The 19251-nt window shown below is 41.9% G+C and overlaps 1 protein-coding gene across 1 annotated transcript in view; it reads right to left on the bottom strand.

Annotated features, from left to right (window-relative positions):
- STYXL1 (serine/threonine/tyrosine interacting like 1) overlaps positions 1-19251 on the bottom strand; it is a 66428-nt gene that overhangs the window by 9349 nt on the left and 37828 nt on the right. Inside the window, exons 6-8 of the mRNA XM_033921357.1 lie at positions 17006-17151; positions 2221-2318; positions 1600-1712 (exon numbers count right to left, since the gene is read on the bottom strand). Of these exons, the coding sequence (XP_033777248.1) occupies positions 1600-1712; positions 2221-2318; positions 17006-17151 (357 nt within the window). The remainder of the gene's footprint in view (positions 1-1599; positions 1713-2220; positions 2319-17005; positions 17152-19251) is intronic.

Here is a 19251-nt window from a genome sequence, read left to right as displayed (position 1 = left end):
AAGTGTGAGATAATAAAATTTGCGGACACCAAACTATTTAGTGGAGTTCGGACTAAAGAGGACTGCGAAGAATTGCAAAGGGACTTGAACAAACTAGGGGAATGGGTGACGAGATGGCAGATGAAGTTCAACGTTGAAAAATGTAAAGTATTACATGTGGGAAACAGAAAAACGAGGTACAACTACACAAAGGGAGGGATGTTATTGAATGAGAGTACCCAAGAAAGGGACTTGGGGGTAATGGTAGACATGACAATGAAGCCGACGGCACAGTACGCAGCGGCCGCTAAGAGGGCAAATAGAATGCTAGGTATAATCAAGAAGGGTATTACTACCAGAACGAAAGAAGTTAACCTGCTGTTGTATCAGGCGATGGTGCGTCCGCATCTGGAGTACTGCGTCCAATATTGGTCGCCGTACTTTAAGAAGGACATGGCGTTACTCGAGAGGGTTCAGAGGAGAGTGACGCGTCTGATAAGAGGTATGGAAAACCTTTCATATGCTGAGAGATTGGAGAAACTGGGACTCTTTTCCCTGGAGAAGAGGAGACTTAGAGGGGATATGATAGAGACTTACAAGATCATGAAGGGCATAGAGAGAGTAGAGAGGGACAGATTCTTCAAACTTTCAAAAAATAAAAGAACAAGAGGGCATTCGGAAAAGTTGACAAGGGATAGATTCAAAACAAATGCTAGGAAGTTCTTCTTTACCCAATGTGTGGTGGACACTTGGAATGCGCTTCCAAAGGGCATAATAGGGCAGAGTACGGTACTGGGGTTCAAGAAAGGATTGGACAATTTCCTGCTGGAAAAGGGTATAGAGGGGTATAGATAGAGGATTACTGCACAGGTCCTGGACCTTTTGGGCTGCCGCATGAGCGGACTGCTGAGCACGATGGACCTCAGGTCTGATCCAGCGGAGGCATTGCTTATGTTCTTATGACAGATAAAGGTCAAATGGCTCATTCAGTCTGCCCATCCACAGTAACCATTACCTATCCCACGCTCTCTTGAATTCAGGCACAGTCTCCGTCTCCACCACCTCTTCCAGGAGACTGTCCCATCCATCTACCACCCTTTCTGTAAAATAGTATTTCCTTAGATTAAAACTGAGTCTATCATCTCTTAACTTCATCCTATGCCCTCTACATTGCAACTCCACCCCAGCTCTGCCCAAACCACACTCCTGAGAAATTCTACAACACAGACTGTGCTAAAATAGAAACACTTTTGCTCTGCACCTACTTTTTACATGGACAATTTTATCAGAAAACTATGCTTATAAAGCACAAAAGAATGTTTTTTTTTACAATTCTTCACTAAAATGGCAAATTATTAGAGAAATGTTCCTCAATGGAATTTCCATGCATGAGTAAGGAAAGCCTTTTGCCTTTCCAGAATGCTCTGAAAGTTTCACAACTGGTTAACACTGATATATGTTCTGCCACTCACTTGTGTGAGTGGTGAATCAGTTTGTATTTTGAGAAATAATACAAAATTATAATTTGTATTATATTAAATTTCTTTAGTTGGTGCTGGAAGGCAGTCAGTGATAAGCTGTGGATGCTCAAAATTTGTAGCACTAGAAAATTTACAATACCTGCAGTGTCCACCTGTACTGATACATGAGGTAAGCCATTACTACTGTACTGCTGCGGCTTATTCCAAGTCTGGAAGAAACCAATACTGCCAAACTAGACATCAGATAAGAACCTACAAAAACAGAAAACAGTGATTCAGTGCTAAGCAAAGAGTTACGAACATGATACCGATCACTTCAACACTGGGGCTGGCCTTTAGGCCTAGATTGCAAGAGACCACAAGCTACCGCTTCCCAGGCCTGCCTGAATTCTCACATGATATCTGTTCAGCAGATTCTAACTTGCTTTGTCTTCCACCTTTGTCAGAAATTAGACTCATTTCATCTCATCATTCTGATTTCCGTTACATTGGACCAAAGTTGTACAACGATCTTCCCCTCCATATCAGGAATCCACCTGTTTTCACAGTCTTTCCCTCATTAATAGTCGCACCCCTTGTGTGTGGAGGGGGGGTTCCCCTTTAAATGTATATTACATGCTATGTTACTGTCTTGTAACCTGACCTCTAATGATTGTATATTTTTAAGGTTTGTTTTAGACAACTATGTAAACTGCTGTGAAACCTTTTTTGGCCATTCAGTGGTATAAAGATAAGATTAGAAGCTGAAGAGGAGGCTCACCTATGAAATTACAGATCCCTGGGAAATATAAGAGGAGACCAGACTCTGTGGAATCTGGAAAAGGGATGTGATAAAGTTTGCCACTTTCTGTCTTGAAACTGTAAAGTAAAGCCAACAAATTGGAAACATTAATGACCACAGACCTACATGATGGAAATAAAAACGCTCTAAAAAATAAAAATTCAGCTGACACATAAAGCAAGCATATCAGGATTTTATCTACAATTTCAAACCTTTATTTAGCAGCCTGAACCCAATTTGCTGTACACATATTTTGTTGTTGGGTGGGGATTAGAATTTTATGTTAGTAATTAACTTTATGTTAGTATTTAATTTCTGTAAACTGCCTAGGACTTAAGACAGTATAGAAACTGTATTATTAAATAAATTTAGTATTTATACACTGCTGCCTAAGCAGTTTACTTTCAGGATTTCTCTCTATCTGTCCAACATACCTGGAGCAATGGAGCGTTAGAGACATTTAAAGGCTCAATGACAGATGAACCTCTTTATTTGGCATGTTTCCTCAATTTACATGTACCTACCATCAAGAACACTTAGATCAGTGAATCAGAAACGCCTTATAGTTCCATCTTACTGAGAAATAGTTCATGAGCATTTTAGGGTCCACAACTTTGGAATTCTACACCATTAACATTTTGGGTTGTTGGGTTTTTTTTTTAAACTGAATCAAAAACATTTCTCTTTTGGACGCTTACAAAAATAAATAGTAATATTTCAGTACCGAGAGAATCCCATAAAGTTACAAGATGATTTTATTTTTGGTTTTATAAGGTTTAAAAAAAATGAATTGTAATTTTTGTTGTATTAGTGATTTTATGCAACTAATTTTCGATTATTTGGATTTTAGATTTTAAGCCACCCAGGTTTTTGACTATTGGTGCGGGATAGTAATATTTGAATAAACTTGGAAACTTGAACCTGCAACCTCAGGGTGCTGAGGCTACAGTCCTAACCACTAGGCCACTCATGGTAAATAGTACCATGAGACTATTGCTAGGGGAACTTAGGTGTCATTTGAGAACTAAGACACCAATGGGGTTACAGTAACTAGCCACTAGGGAGACTCTTAATAGGTGCTGGGGAAATGAGGTGGTGGTGGGTGCTGAGAAGGGGATGTTGAAGAGGTGAGAGATCATCCGTTCAAAATTGGCATTATCTTTCCATGAATAACATAGCTGAATTATTCATTTGCATGCTTGGTATCTCAATATTACTTAACTTATGCAGCACAAAAAAAAAAAGGAAAATATGCGTTAAGAGTAAATAATGCACAATATCTATTATGGAAGATTAGTAGTAATAAGGGCCCAATAGTGAGACTATAGGAGGCAGCCTAGATACCTCCTACAGCCAGATATTCAATGCTGGGGAAATAGCAAGGCCAAAGTTAACTACCAATGACTTAGCCAGCCAAGCTGATATTCGCTTAAAACATGACATAGCTGGTCATCACCAACATTCATTGGCTGGCCGGCTAAGGCCCAGTGACCAAAGATAGACCTGCCTTTAGCCGAGTCCATCTGGCTAAATACCTTAGCTGACCAGCTGATGAATATTGACAGTGACCAGCTATATCATGTTGTAAGCAAATTAACAGCCTCAGGAGGCTCACACGGCTCCTGGTCATTATAGGAACCAATGCATGAAGAACATGGATTTATGTGAAATGGTATGATACATTAGCACTCTGGGATATAACTATTTACCTATGTTCCTCAAATAGATCAAAGTCTAACCCCTGGATGGACAATACAATAACCAACAAGCAATGAACCAGGCCGTGTATTAAAAACATAAAAGAGATTATGTACTTACCTGGTAAGCTCTTTTCCAGTAGATAGGTGAGACATTCTAGACAGCTGTGTTATTTCCCAATACCCGCATTCTGCAGAAGGAATCCACGCCGGAATTTTCACTCTGCCTCTGGTGTACTTCACTGTGCTGATTAGCTCCCTCTAGAGTTAGTACCCAAACACCGAGGAGCACCTAATATACATGAAGTAGAGTCTGTCTGCTGAGGAAGTCTGCTTGAACATTGACCACATCCGACACATGCGCTGCTGACAGTGCCAGGCGATTACGTTCCGTCCAAAGAAAAGGAAGGCGGGCTTTCTGAGCCAGAGGAGTGCTTTTGGTCCCTCCCTGGTGATTGATTGACATAGGCTACTGCCGTCGCATTGTTGGAGAAGACACTGACTGCTTGGCCCTCCAGAGTCTTCCACAATCTCATCAGAGCCAATGAACGGCCCTGAGCTCCAACCGGGTGATGGACCACTTTCCCTATGAGGGTGTCCAACACCCCTGAACAGGACAACAATTGCAATGGGTTCTCCAGCTCCAAAGGCTGGCATCAATCATCACCACGATCCAAGAGGTAACATGGAGCAATTTGCCCCACAGAGCGATTGTGGGCAAAGCCCCCAGGCCATGCTTGCTCGAGCTTCCAGAGTTCATGTCAGACAATTCTGTAAAACATCTCGGTGTGGTACCCAGCAAGAGAGTAAGGAATTATATCCAGCGAGGTTCTAGCACAGTGTGTCGCAAACTTTCCAGCCAGTGGAAGGCACCTAGAAGTGTGTGGTCATCAAGCATTGACATCACACACATGCATGGTGTCATTGTGGCGTCTTCGTTTCCATTTAACCCTACCCTCTGTTTTCTATCTGATAACCAATTCCTAATCTACAACTGAACTTTGCCACCTATCCCATGACACTTTAATTTTCTCAGGAGCCTCTCATGAGAAATTTTATCAAAAGCTTTCTGAAAATCCCTAGCTTAGTAGAATGGGATGGAGGGAGAGTTGGCCATTAGGAAAATAAATTTTGCAATACTGCTTGGCCCAAGTGACCGTCCCATCTGGAATAAGATTCCAGATAGTAGTATGATGTGAATGTGTGAACTGAGGACCAAGTAACAGCTTTACATATCTCATCAATAAGAATAGAGTGGAGAAAAGCTACTGAAGCTGCCCTAGTTTGAACCTTATGGGCTGTGACCCGACTGTCCAGATGCAGCTCAGCCTGAGCATAACAGAATGAGATGCAAGCAGCCAACCAATTGTAGATCATTCTTTTTGAAACAAGATGTCCCAACTAGTTAGGATCAAAGGAGACAAAAAGTTGAGAAGTTAGTTCTATGTGGTTTAGTCTTTTGCAAATAGTAAGCTAATGCTTGCTTGCAGTCCCGAGTTTGAAGAGCCGTTTCATCAGGATGAGAATGAGGCTTAGGGAAAAATTCTGGAAGAACAATTGCCTCCCCACTCCTTGCCAAACTTCATTGGCTCCCAATAATCTCCAGAATCCATTTCAAATGTTCCTGCCTGGCTTTCAAGATCATTCACAGAATCCTGCCTCCTCTTATCTCACTGTCTTTCAACTCCTCCAGTCCCGACTCCTCCAGAACTGCCCAAAGGCTTAAACTAGCCTTCCCCTCTCCACGCGGCATCCACTATTCAGGCAAACTGGGAAAATCCCTTCTCTTCAAAATCACAGGTCTTTGGAACGACCTCACCACCCCGCTGCGGAACCTGAGCTCCCTTCAGTTATTCCGCAAACAACTGAAAACCTGGCTTTTCAGCAAGGTTGTAGCTCTATTCTTCCCCCCTTTCTCTCCCCCCTTCTACACATAAGTTCATGTAATCCTTTTTCTTCTTCTCTACCCACTATTTTAAGTTCTTGTAAACCGTGTCGAGCTCCATTCTCATGGAGATGATGCGGTATATAAACTTAAGGTTTAGATTAGATTAGATTAGATTAGATTAGAGATGAAATTAAGTAACAACCTTTGGAAGGAACTTCGGATGAGTGCGAAGCACAATCTTGTCATGATGGAACACTGTGAAAGGTGGATCCACCACCAACGCTTGAAGTTCACTTACTCTTCGAGCAGAAGTCAGGGAAATAAGAAAATCCACTTTCCAAGTAAGGTATTTGAAATGAGCCATAGCCATTGGTTCAGAAGGAGGATGGGGACCATTGACAAATTATTCTATTGATCAGATATAATAACACATGTATAGAACATATAGAAGGGGTAGGGAGGGAAAACTATTGTAATATTAATATGATATAAAATTCTGATAAAGGGTTTATTTAATTCACATTGTAAGAACATTTAATAATAATTTCAAGTGTTTTTTCATAATTGAATGTATTACATGTATTTCACTTGATGTAAGAATTTAAAAAAAAGAATAAAAAATATTAAAAAAAAAAAGGAGGCTTCATCAATCTAGTGAGAACCATATTGAGATCCCAAACCACTGGAGGTGGCTTGAGTGGTGGTTTGACCTTGAAAAGACACTTCATGAATTTGGAAATTAGAGCGTGAGAAGAGAGAGGTTTTCTATCCATTGGCTGATGAAAAGCACTAATGGAACTGAGATGAACTTGAATGGAAGTAGACTTGAGACCAGAGTTAGACAAATGAAGTAAATATTCCAATACTGAGGAAACAGAGGTAGATTTCATGTTCTATTGCTACAGTATACACCAAGAAGAAAAATATGTCTATTTTTGCTGGTAACATTGCTTTGTGGATGGTTTTCTAAGATAAATCTGACAGGCTGGGAAAGGTAAAGATCAGCTAAGTCAGCCCAAGAGGTACCAAGCTGTCAGGTGTAAAGGTTGAAGGTTGGGATGAAGAAGGGATCCATGACTCTGCATGAGAAGAGAAGGAAAAATTGAAAGAGTTATTGGCTCCTTGGTATTGAGATGAAGTAGAAGGGAGAACCAGGGCTGTCTGGGCCATTGAGGAGCTATAAGAATCATGGTGGCCGATTCCTGTTTGAGTTTGACAAGTGTCTTGAGGATCAGAGGCATGGGAGGAAACGCAAAAAAAAAAAATCAACTGGTGTGTCAAATTCAGCAGAAAAGCGTCTGTGTCCAGGCAATGAAGAGAGTAATGCCTGGAGCAAAACTGGGGTAACTTGTGATTTAGAGGAGGGATTGGGCATCCTTCCTGCTGGGTTCGTTAGTAAAGGGGTGCCGGGCAGGAAGGACTGGGCATTCCCCCTGCTGTGTTTGTTCGGGGGGAAAATAAGTTTGGAGATGACCCCCAATTGGCTGTGGGAGAGACTGAGACAAAGAAACAGTGACTATGCTCTTTAGAAGTCCATCAAAAAGACTGAATGGACTTTGGAGGAGCTTTTTGCTGAGATTTTGGAGTATGCTGCTGCTTTTGTTTCTTCTGCTGCAGTCTAGTAGGAGCAGAAGTTTTGGTTGAAAACTGCCTCTGATAAGAAGAGGAAGGTTTAAAAGAGGGGAGGGGAGGTTATTCTATTCAATAAGAATAATTTAAATATTAGATTTCTTACATAATTTTTAAAATATTACAGAATATTAATTTGTTATGAAATGTTATACTTAAAGCATATATGAGAGTTAATCAAGTGTGTATCTTTAAGTTCATATGAGTTTAACTGCTACACTTGTTGTAACATGCAAAAATGAATAAAGAATTTAAAACAAAAAAAAAGACTTTGCAGCTGCAGGTTTTGTTTTAGATTTGACTAAAGCATCCCAATATTTCTCATGGTCAGGAGCTTTATGGTATTTTCAATTTTATTATAATTGTTATGTGTATTGGGAGGGGAGGGAAAAGAAGGGTTTAAATTTTAACAACAATTATTGTACATATTAGATAATACAGATATTTTAGGTATTATTGTTTATAAATACAGAATAATATATTGTATTTACAGTGATACATGAAAGGAATTCAAGTGTATGTTTTATGTGATCTTTTAAAATTTCTATGTTACACTTGTTGATATATAAAAATGAATAAAAAATTTAAAACGAGTATATTTCTGAAATTTTAAGAAACAAACAAACAAAAAAAATAGGGTTCCCAAAAAGTTAATCCCCTAAGCATGGGATATTAGCCATTCTGTCCTGGAGATTAATAAACACCTCCAAATACCCTATACAACCTACCTTAAAACTCCTAGGAGTAACAATAGACAGATGCTGCACAATGCAGGCCCAAATCAACAAGACCACCCAGAAAGCATTTCTAACCATGCGCAATTTAAGAAAAATCAGAAAATTCTTCGACAAAGAGCAATATAGGCTAGTAGTCCAATCCCTAGTACTAGGTCTATTGGACTACTGCAACATACTCTATCTGCCTTGCCTTGCAACAATGATAAAACAACTACAGACAATTCAAAACACTGCACTCAGATTAATCTACTCACTGAGAAAATTTGACCACGTCACCGCAGCCTACCTGGACTCACACTGGTTACCAATACAAGCACAAATTCAATTCAAACTATACTGTCTATTATTCAAAGCAATAAATGGCACAGCCCCCAATTACCTAAACAACCATCTGTACCAAAACGCCACCACTAGGCAAAGAAGAACTAAGACCCCTTTTACCTACCCCCCACTCAAAGGCACCCAGCGCAAGAAGATATTTGACAGTCTGCTGGCGACGCATGCAGCGAAACTGGACCACACTATCTCCAACCTGCTGATGACAACAAACGACTACAAATATTTTCGCAAAGAAATCAAAACCCACCTATTCAAAAAATTTATACAGATGGCTTAACCCCAACAGGACCCCCCTCAACGCAACTCCCCCCTCCTCCCCCCTTCACCAGTTCCCTTCTCTTTAGCCTCAAGCAAGTCAACTGCTTCCCTAACGGTATATATACTGGATCTGCACTATTTCCTATTTGGACAGCATCTTGTAGCTCTTGAAATATACAGCTCCATTATTCTTGTAACTTCTCCTGGAAATGACCAGAATTCTCTCTGTAATTATCCTGGAAATGTCCAGTTGTCTCTTTTGTAATCCGCCCAGAACTGCAAGGTTGAGGCGAAATAGAAATCAGTAATGTAATGTAATGTAATTAATATTAATATCTTGAACTTGAAGCCAGGCTAAATATCTCATGGTCACAGACATGGAAGAGGCTCTGCAAGTCACTCAAAGACTTCGTAAGCAGATCGAACCATATACTTCCGTAATTGGATGAGAGTATGAACAATAATTTCAAAGGGATGAGACTCATGGTGGGGAAGAAGATTAAGAAGATAAACACTGTATAAACGCTAGAGCAAGCATGGTCCCTTTTTAAGGACACAGTCACCAAGGTGCAAAATTTAGGAACCAGCGTGGCTCACTGTAGCGGTGAAAGAAGTGATCAGAGACAAGAAAACTTTGTTTAAGGAATGGAAAAGGTCAAAAACGGATGAAAACTGGAAAAAGCATAAACATCAAAGCAGGTGCCATAAAGCAGTAAGAGGGACCAAAAGAGACTACGAGGAAAAAATAGCCAAGGAGGCAAAAATCTTCAAGCCGTTCTTTCGATATATTAAGGGGAAAAGACCCATGAAGGAAGCGGTGGGGCCATTGGATGACCATGGAATAAAGGGAATGCTAAAGGAGAACAAAGCCATCGCTGACAAACTGAACACATTTTTTGCATCTGTATTAACCGAAGAGGATATACACAACATACCAGAAGTTGACAGGCTATACACAGGAAACGAAGACGGGAAACTGACTGGGTTGAAGGTCAGTCTAGAACAGGTATGCAGGCAGATTGATAGGCTTAAAAACGATAAATCCCCTGGACTAGATGGCATCCATCCGAGGGTAATCAAGGAACTGAAAGGAGTTATAGCTGAACTGCTTCAACTAATAACCAATCTGTCAATCAAATCAGGAAGTATTCCTGAAGACTGGAAAGTGGCGAATGTTACACCGATCTTCAAGAAAGTTTTGAGGGGAGATCCGGGAAACTACAGACTGGTGAGTCTGACTTCAATACTGGGAAAGATGGTAGAGGCACTGATAAAGTATCGCATCATTGGCCACCTTGACGGACACAATCTGATTAGGACCAGCCAGCACGGCTTTAGCAAAGGAAGATCTTGTTTGACAAACTTGCTGCACTTCTTCGAGGGAGTTAACAGGCAGATAGACAAGGGTGACCCGTTCGACATTGGTCCATCTAACCCAGTATCCTGTTTTCATAGTGGTCAATCCAAGTCACAAGTACCCAGTAGAAATCCAAATACTAGCATGGTGTGTACTTTTCTGCTAGTTGGTATATGAGGCCATCTACATGCATCCTTGCCACATAGAAGTAGGTGAATCTAATATAATAAAATGGTAGAACGCGCATTCGCACTAAAAAAATCGTGTTCCCTGGTCCCGTCGCGGAAACACGAGTGCGCATGCGCGCCTACTACGTCACCACAGCCTGCTCTTCACCTCGCGCCGCTACAGGCCCCACACTCGCAACTCATAATCCGCTGCAGCCTAGCAACTCCGACCACAACCTTCCACCCTCAACCGCCTAGGAGCTGTGGCGGGGGCTTTCAGAACAGAATATGATTACCATGTTTCTTTAGGCAACCCCGGTTGTTTACTTGGATTCAATGTCAGCATTAGGGTTCGCCGGACACCAGCCGTGACAGCCGGGTGAGGAAGGCCGCCGCAGCCTCGCCGCTAGGTAGGGGGACAACAATGGCGCTTATGTTCAAGCCGCCGCCACGACTCCTCTCTCGAACCGCACCAGGATCGAGAGAGGAGCTGCGGCGGGGGCTTGAGCATAAGCGCCATTGTTGTCCCCCTACCTAGCCGCGAGGCTGCGGCGGACTTCCTCACCCGGCTCACATTGAATCCAAGTAAACAACCGGGGCTGCCTAAAGAAACCGGTGCTTGGCCCGCCAAACAATTCCTGCCGTTGCCGAAATTTGCCCCACCGTTCCTTCCCTTCCTCCATCAGGTCAGTTCAGCTCCGTCTATGTTAAAAGCAGCTGCTTTGAAATTGGAGCCCTGCCGCCACCGTAACACGTTCCCTCTGCCGCGGTCCCATATGTCAGAGAAGGGGCGGGACCAAGGCAGAGGGGAACGTGCTACGGCAGTGGCAGGCCTCCGATTTCGACGCGGCTCCTTTTAACATTGGTGGATTCACTGCACCTGATAGAGGGAGGGAAGGAAAGGTGGTTGGGCGCTGTTGAGCCCCTCTTTGCCCTCAGACCCTCTCTTAACTGCTCCCTCCTGTCTCAGACCACTGGGGGGAGGTGCCTGTCTTCAGCTGCAGGGATGGAGGGAGGGAAGAAGAAAGAAGGGGCCCTGGCAAGCGAGTTATCAAAAGCCAACCATAGCCTGGGACCCCTACATGATATGAATAATGATCAGACAACAAAAGGTAAGAAAAATAATTTTATTTTCTGTTTTGTGATTACAATATGTCAGATTTGAAATGTGTTTTGAGGGAGGCTGCCGCCGTGGCTTTGGACAGAGGGGTACCATTTTCGTGGGAGCCGACCTTCGGAGAGGCTTGGGACGCGGAGACGGATGCGGGAGGGGCTGCCACTGTGAAGGGCTTTGGTGGGGGAGTCAACCAGACCGCGAGTGTGGGGACGTTGTAAGCACGGATTGGTCAAGGAGCCGCCGCTTCCGAGGCTTTGAAATTGCTCTCCCACCGTCACTCCCTCCCGCCCCGGCTCTGCCTCTGCCCCTGCCCAGGTTCAAAAGCAGGAGAGGCGGTCATCTAGCACCCGTTAATCTAACGGGCTTAAACACTAGTATTATATAATTACCTACTGTATTTTCTTGTTGACCTTTGAAGCTGATCTATATAACTCCCTACTGTATTTTCTTGTTGACCTTTGAAGCTGATCTATATAACTCTGCTTCTTGAAAACAATTGAAATTGCAAGTTGGAGCCCAAAGACTTTATTATTTAAGGAAGGCAAGCAATCTATATATATAAAATCGGAGGTATGTATGTATGTATGTATGTGTGTATGTATGTGTGTATGTATGTGTGTATGTGCTGCGATCACGCAAAAACGGCTTGACCGATTTGAACGAAACTTGGTATGCAGATCCCTCACTACCTGGGGTGATATGTTCTGGGGGTCTCGCGGCCCACCTGCACACATGGGCGTAGCTACAAACAGAAAATCAGATTTCACCCATTCATGTCAATGGAAAAAATGTAAAACGCTGCCATTCTCACAGTAATTCCAACTACCTGGGGTGATATGTTCTGGGGGTCTCGCGGCCCACCTGCACACGTGGGCGGAGCTACAAACAGAACATCAGATTTCACCCATTCATGTCAATGGAAAAAAAGTAAAAAGCTGCCATTCTCACAGTAATTCAAAAACGGCTTGACCGATTTGAACGAAACTTGGTATGCAGATCCCTCACTACCTGGGGTGATATGTTCTGGGGGTCTCGCAGCCCACTTGCACACATGGGCGTAGCTACAAACAGAAAATCAGATTTCACCCATTCATGTCAATGGAAAAAATGTAAAACGCTGCCATTCTCACAGTAATTCCAACTACCTGGGGTGATATGTTCTGGGGGTCTCGCGGCCCACCTGCACACGTGGGCGGAGCTACAAACAGAACATCAGATTTCACCCATTCATGTCAATGGAAAAAAAAGTAAAAAGCTGCCATTCTCACAGTAATTCAAAAACGGCTTGACCGATTTGAACGAAACTTGGTATGCAGATCCCTCACTACCTGGGGTGATATGTTCTGGGGGTCTCGCAGCCCACTTGCACACGTGGGCGGAGCTACAAACAGAAAATCAGATTTCACCCATTCATGTCAATGGAAAAAATGTAAACAGCTGCCATTCTCACTGTAATTCAAAAACGGCTTGACCGATTTGAACGAAACTTTGTATGCAGGTCCCTCACTACCTGGGCTGATATGTTCTGGGGGTCTCTCGGCCCACACCTCTATGTTGCTTGCTTAAGGGTGTGTTCACCCAACAATTTATATGTTCTTGCTCCTGGAGGTGAAACTAAAAATGTTGTTTATAATCACGTTTTGCGTTAGTTGTATTGTATTCATTTTGTCAAATATTTCACATTATAATTTGAATATTGTACTTTTTATTAAGCTGTAAAACAATAATTTCATTCACCACTATAAAGTATCTTTATTTGAATCCATTTACAGTGTTATTGCTATAATTAAATACCCGTGCAACGCCGGGGCATCAGCTAGTGAATTATAATAGCCAGGTTTTTAAACATAACATAACATAAATATTTATTTATATACCACATTAGCGGTGTACAGAGTAGTAAAAAACATCAGAAACAGTAATTTTTAACAAATTAGAATAATACAGATTTACAAATGAATAAAAAACAATAAATGAAAAATTAAGGTATGTGATAGGGTAAGATGATGAGTGAAAGTTGTCTAGTCTTGGGTCAACAAAGGTTAATTTAAAACTTGGTCGTCAGGTTTGGAGAAGAAGTGTGTTTTCAGGAGATTCTTAAAATGCATGTATGATGTAGAAGAACGGACCAGATGACTCCATTCTGGACCTTTAGAAGCTGCTTGGTAGGATAAGAATTTATTGATGAATCTCTTAAGTGAGAAACCTTTAACTGATGGGAAGGAAAAGAGTGGCTGGGGCATGAGGCACTCTGTTTATTTATCATCACTAATGTAACTGTCTGAAGATATAATTATAAAATTCCTTCATTAATGACTCAGTGCTAATGGTTCTGTAGGGATACCCTACCTACTTGATGAATTCAGTAAGCTTCTGTTTGATCACTGTTGTTTTAGACCTTAAAGTAGAAAGCTTAATAAAATTAATGATCATCAGACTTCTTTATGTCCTTCCTAATGCCCTCTTTACTCTAATCTAATCTATCGTATATACTCGAATATAAGACGAGATTTTTGGGCCAAACATTTTGCGCTCCTGCCTGGCCCTGAGCCGCTCCCTGAATGGCTGCCACCAGTTCTCGTGAATCCTGTGAGTTCTCGTGAGAACTGGTGGCAGCCATTCAGGGTGGGGCTCAGGGCCGGGCAGGAACACAAAAAGCTCACTCCTGCCCGATACACCGCTGAGCCACGAGAACTCAGGCAGCCATTCAGGGAGGGAGCACAGAAAACTCGCTCCTGCCTGATACACTAACACCAGGGATTAAAAAAGCTCAAAAAGTTAAATGAGGGGGAAAGTGGGAGGAAGGTAAAAAAACTGTTAAGAGTCGGCCGGGACAGGAGAAGGGAGGAATCTCTCCTGTCCCAGCCTACCACTGGACCACAAGGTCATAAGGCAGGCTCAGTGGACTTAATAAAAAACAAAGTTATAAGTGGTTGCAATTGAAGCAGGCTATTCAGGCAGGGTTCCCTGAATGGAAGTCTTTAAATACTCATTTTACTCTAGAATTCTTATGCTTCCAGGCAGATTTTATGGGTCACCAGGCCGCACAGTGGTATAAAACATTATCTGGATATTTAAATAAAAAACCAAGGACTGTACTTAGAGATATTTGGAGCATTGAGATTAAGCATCAAATTAATGCATCTCAATGGCCACGTATTTGGTCTTGGAGGATAAGATGTACAATGTCTGCGTCTATGAGGCAAACATGGTTTTTCCTGTTGCATAGAGCACTCTGGACCCCTGTTCGCTTACAAAAATTGGCATTGTCATCTTGAGGCTGGAACTCTAGATCATTTATTATTTTATTGTCCTTTTATTAATAATTTTTGGAAATTGATCTGGGGTCAAATAAATTGTATGTTAGAGAATCCTGTGGCCCTATCATATGACACAGTTTTGTTTGGAATGTCTATGAGGGCCAAAAGTCAAATTTCATCGAATAATAACAAACTGTTAATGATTTTAACAGGAGTTGCCATCCAACATATAACACATAACTGGAAAGACTATAGAGGATTGAATTATTGTTTCTGGTGGAGTTCGGTTTGTCAGGTGTATGAAATGGAAAAAACATTGGCAATCAAGAGAGGTTATTATAAGAAATTTAAAGAGGTGTGGAGACCATTAATTGAGTATTATAATAAATAAATAATTATATTTATCCCCATTAAATATATGTAGGGGGGAGGAGGGATGGGTGGGTTTTATGACATTATGAGGGGTAATATATGGAAAGGGAGGGAGGGGAGATAGTTTATGGTATAAAATGAATGTAGAGTTTCAAGTGAAGAATGTATAGTATGACTTGAATTATTGTACACTTGTTTGCATAATGTAAAAACGAATAAAGATATTTAAAAAAAAAAAAAAGAGGTCAAAAGGCAGGATGGCAGTATTAGTTACATCTCATTGATAAGAGAAGGTAATTTCTGGCGAGCAGATAGTGCAGAAGGAGAAGGGTATACAATTGCACAGAGGATGGCAATTTCAGATACACAAATGAGATGGGGGGCACAGCAATAAAGACAAATAAGAACATAAGAACATAAGCAGTGCCTCCGCTGGGTCAGACCACAGGTCCATCTTGCCCAGCAGTCCGCTCCCGCGGCGGCCCGAACAGGTCACGGTCTGTCTGAGACACCAGAAGGGGCCCCTTGCCACCTTGGCTTCCCATTGAGTTTTATCTTCCCATCGAAGTCCCAACCCTCCGGTCTTGCACATGCACGACCTGGTTGGATTTCTATGCTTATTACTTGGTTTGCTTTCTATACCTGTGTTACATCCCAGCACCTCTCTCAGTATCCCACGATCCCCCTATCCCTCAGGAATCCGTCCAATCCCTGTTTGAAACCCTGTACCGTACTCTGCCTGATCACTTCCTCCGGTAGCGCATTCCAAGTGTCCACGACCCTTTGGGTGAAGAAAAACTTCCTTGCATTTGTTCTGAACCTATCTCCCTTCAGTTTCTCCGAATGCCCCCTCGTGCCTGTTGACCCCTTCAGCCTGAAGAATCTGTCCCTATCCACCCTCTCTATGCCCCTCATGATCTTGAAGGTCTCTATCATATCTCCCCTGAGCCTCCTTTTTTCCAGAGAGAAGAGCCCCAGCCTATCCAACCTCTCGGCATATGGGCAGTGCTCCAGCCCTCTTACCAGTTTCGTTGCTCTCCTTTGGACTCTCTCAAGCACTGCCATATCCTTCTTGAGGTACGGCGACCAATATTGAACGCAGTATTCCAGATGTGGACGCACCATCGCTCGATACAATGGCATGATGACTTCCCGCGTCCTGGTTGTTATGCCCCTCTTTATGATGCCCAGCATTCTGTTGGCTTTTTTCGAGGCTGCTGCGCACTGTGCAGATGGCTTCAGTGATGCATCTACCAGCACACCCAAGTCTCTCTCAAGACTGCTGTCTCCCAATAATGCCCCCCCCAATTTGTATTTGAACAACGGGTTCTTTTTACCTATATGCATGACCTTGCATTTTTCCACGTTAAAGCGCATTTGCCATTTGTTTGCCCAGTCTTCCAGCTTGTCCAGGTCCCTTTGCAGGTCCTCACACTCCTCCCTAGACCTAACTCTGCCGCACAGTTTGGTATCGTCTGCAAATTTTATAACCTCGCACTTTGCCTCTTTTTCCAGGTCATTGATAAATATGTTGAAGAGTAACGGCCCCAGCACCGATCCCTGTGGCACACCGCTTGTGACTCCCCGCCAGTCAGAGTATTGGGTGAAGGAATGAAGACAATTCTTAGCTAGGTAAGCAGGAGGAGCTACTGAGCAATAAGGAATTTCTGAAAGTAAGTTTTCAGCTTTTCCTAAAGGAGAGGTAGTTTGTCTCTGTCCTTATGGATGTGGGGAGGCTGTTCCATGTTCTCGTACTCCTCACCTACACTGGGTGATGTCAATCATTCAGTCAAACAAGCCACTAAGAAAGCAGAAAGATTAAAATGGCCAAAAAGATGGTCCCTCTTAAAGAGTTTTGACATAAAATTGCAAAATTCAGATATAACTCCAGTCACCAACAACAAGCAGCTTATTTTATCATTGTACTCACACACTCCACGTACAGTGTCTCAAGCTCCTCAGACACACTGACATGTGCCTGAATTTTCAGATCCTTTTGAATTTGTAAGTCACAAGCCTGTCTGCAGTCTCCCATATATAACAGGCCAGGTATGATTTCAGCTGGATATGGCTTGAAGTCCTCAATCTCCTGCCAGGAAGAGAAGAGTAGGCTAGGTTTATATCACAGCAATCTGTGTTATTTTTCTGTCATTCTTACTTAAAATATTCTTGCAGGGATTATTTTACTCATTGTAATCCATTTTATGAATTCTTCAATCCCACTTCCCAACTGTTATATAAGAAAGGCAGCCTCCAACTGGCTGCTGTATCTCAAAAAAGATACCGTGGAATTAGAAAAAGTTAAAAGAAGAGTGACCAAAATGATAACAGGGGATGGAACTCCTCTCGTATAAGGAAATGCTAAAGAGGTTAGGGCTTGGAAGAGAGAAGGCTGAGGAGGGATAAGACTGATGTCTACAAAATCCTGAGTAGTGTACAACAGGTAAAAGTGTATTGGTTTTTCACTCTTTCAAAAAGTACAAAGACCAGGGGACACTCAGTGAAATTACATGAAAACAGATAAGCTCTGGAACTCATTGCTAGGAGATGTAGCAACAGTGGTTAACATAGCTGAGTTTAAAAAAGGTTTGGATAAGTTCCTGGAGGAAAGGTCCATAGTCTGCTATTGAGACAGACATAAGGAAGCCACTCCTTGCCCTGGGATCTGTAGCATGGAATATTGCTACTATATCTGTCAGATATTTGTGACCTGGATTGGTCACTGTTAGAAACAGGATAAAAGAGTGATCCACCAAGAATATCCATTAATTCTGAAGCACCAATGGAGGGCTTCTTCTCATCCCAAAGGCTTTGTATGTCTTAGAACCTACAGAGCACTTATACCATACCATAATAGAACTAATTTCCAGGTGTCACAAAACTGAGCCTACCTAGGTAAAGGCAATTCCAGTGGGCATTAAAACAATACATCTACCGTGTTTCCCCAAAAATAAGACACTGTCTTATATTAATTTTGGGCCCAAAAAAGGCACTAGGTCTTATTTTCAGGTAGGTCTTATTTTTTTTCATGTACAATGATCACCTCTCCCTTCCTCTCCTCTACCCCAATTCTTCCTATTTCCTTTCTCTCCCCCACATGTGCAGCATCTTTCCTCCCCTCTCACCCATACCCTTGTGCAGTATCTTTCAATCCCTCCCTCCCATCCCTTGTGAAGCAGAACCCACTTGTTTACCTTTCCAACCTTGAAAGGTTGTATTTATAAAAGATATCTTGATAAGAGTTTGTCCTTTCAAGCTGGTAAATGGAATAAATGTTTAAGTGATCTTATTCCACAACTGTCTGTATAGGCCTTTCTAGGCTTTGAATTTTCTACTGCTGATTTCCCTAGGATTCGTGCTTTTGTTCACCTGTTTTTTACTCCCGATCAGCTTAGAGCCTTTTTAGATACCAAGAAGCTAGTCCAGAATGTATAAAGCTAATTTAAAAGGTTTTTGATGGTGTTGTAACCCGTTAAGCATATTACTAAAGTACCATTACCTTATTGAGGATCTCCTTATCTTTCTTTGCTTCCTCCTGGTATATTTTAGTGGTCTGAGGAAGAGATAATTGTTTCTTTTTTTCTGGTTATTATGATTATTTTGATTATGATACTCCTTTCTTTTTATTTTGAGTGTTAATTTCTTTAATCTCTTTAAACTAAACTAAAACTTAGTTTTATAGACCGAATCATCAACCAAGAGTTCGACTCAGTTAATAATAATGTAATACATAATACATAAAATTGACAACGAAAAGTAGACTGAAATAGTGAAATTTCAAAATGTTTAGCAAACAAAAAAGTTTTCAGAACTTTCCGGAATAAAGTAAAAGAACTTAAACTTCTTAATGTAAGCGGTAAAGCATTCCAGAATTCGGTTAATTTAAAAGCAAAAGAATGACTAGGGGTCCTTTTATCAAGGCCTGGTAGGGGTTTAACGCGCGGAATACCGCTTGCCGCGCTAGTCGCTAACGCCTCCACTGACGAGGCGTTAGATTTTTGGCTTGCCGCAGGGGTTAGCATGTGATTAAATGTCCGACGCGCTAACCCCGCTAGCGCGGCTTAATGAAAGGACCCCTAAATCTCTTAAAGGTTCTGTTTTTACCACTGAGAGAGGGAAATGTAAGTTTTAATTTTTGAGAACTTCTGGCAAGATGAGACCTATGCACATTCCAGTCTAAAGGAATCAA

Source organism: Geotrypetes seraphini, chromosome 15 (genome assembly GCF_902459505.1).
Source record: "Geotrypetes seraphini chromosome 15, aGeoSer1.1, whole genome shotgun sequence".
Lineage (NCBI taxonomy): Eukaryota > Metazoa > Chordata > Amphibia > Gymnophiona > Dermophiidae > Geotrypetes > Geotrypetes seraphini.
The sequence above is the reverse complement of the archived record's forward strand: the minus strand, read 5'-3'. Positions and strand labels throughout refer to the sequence as shown.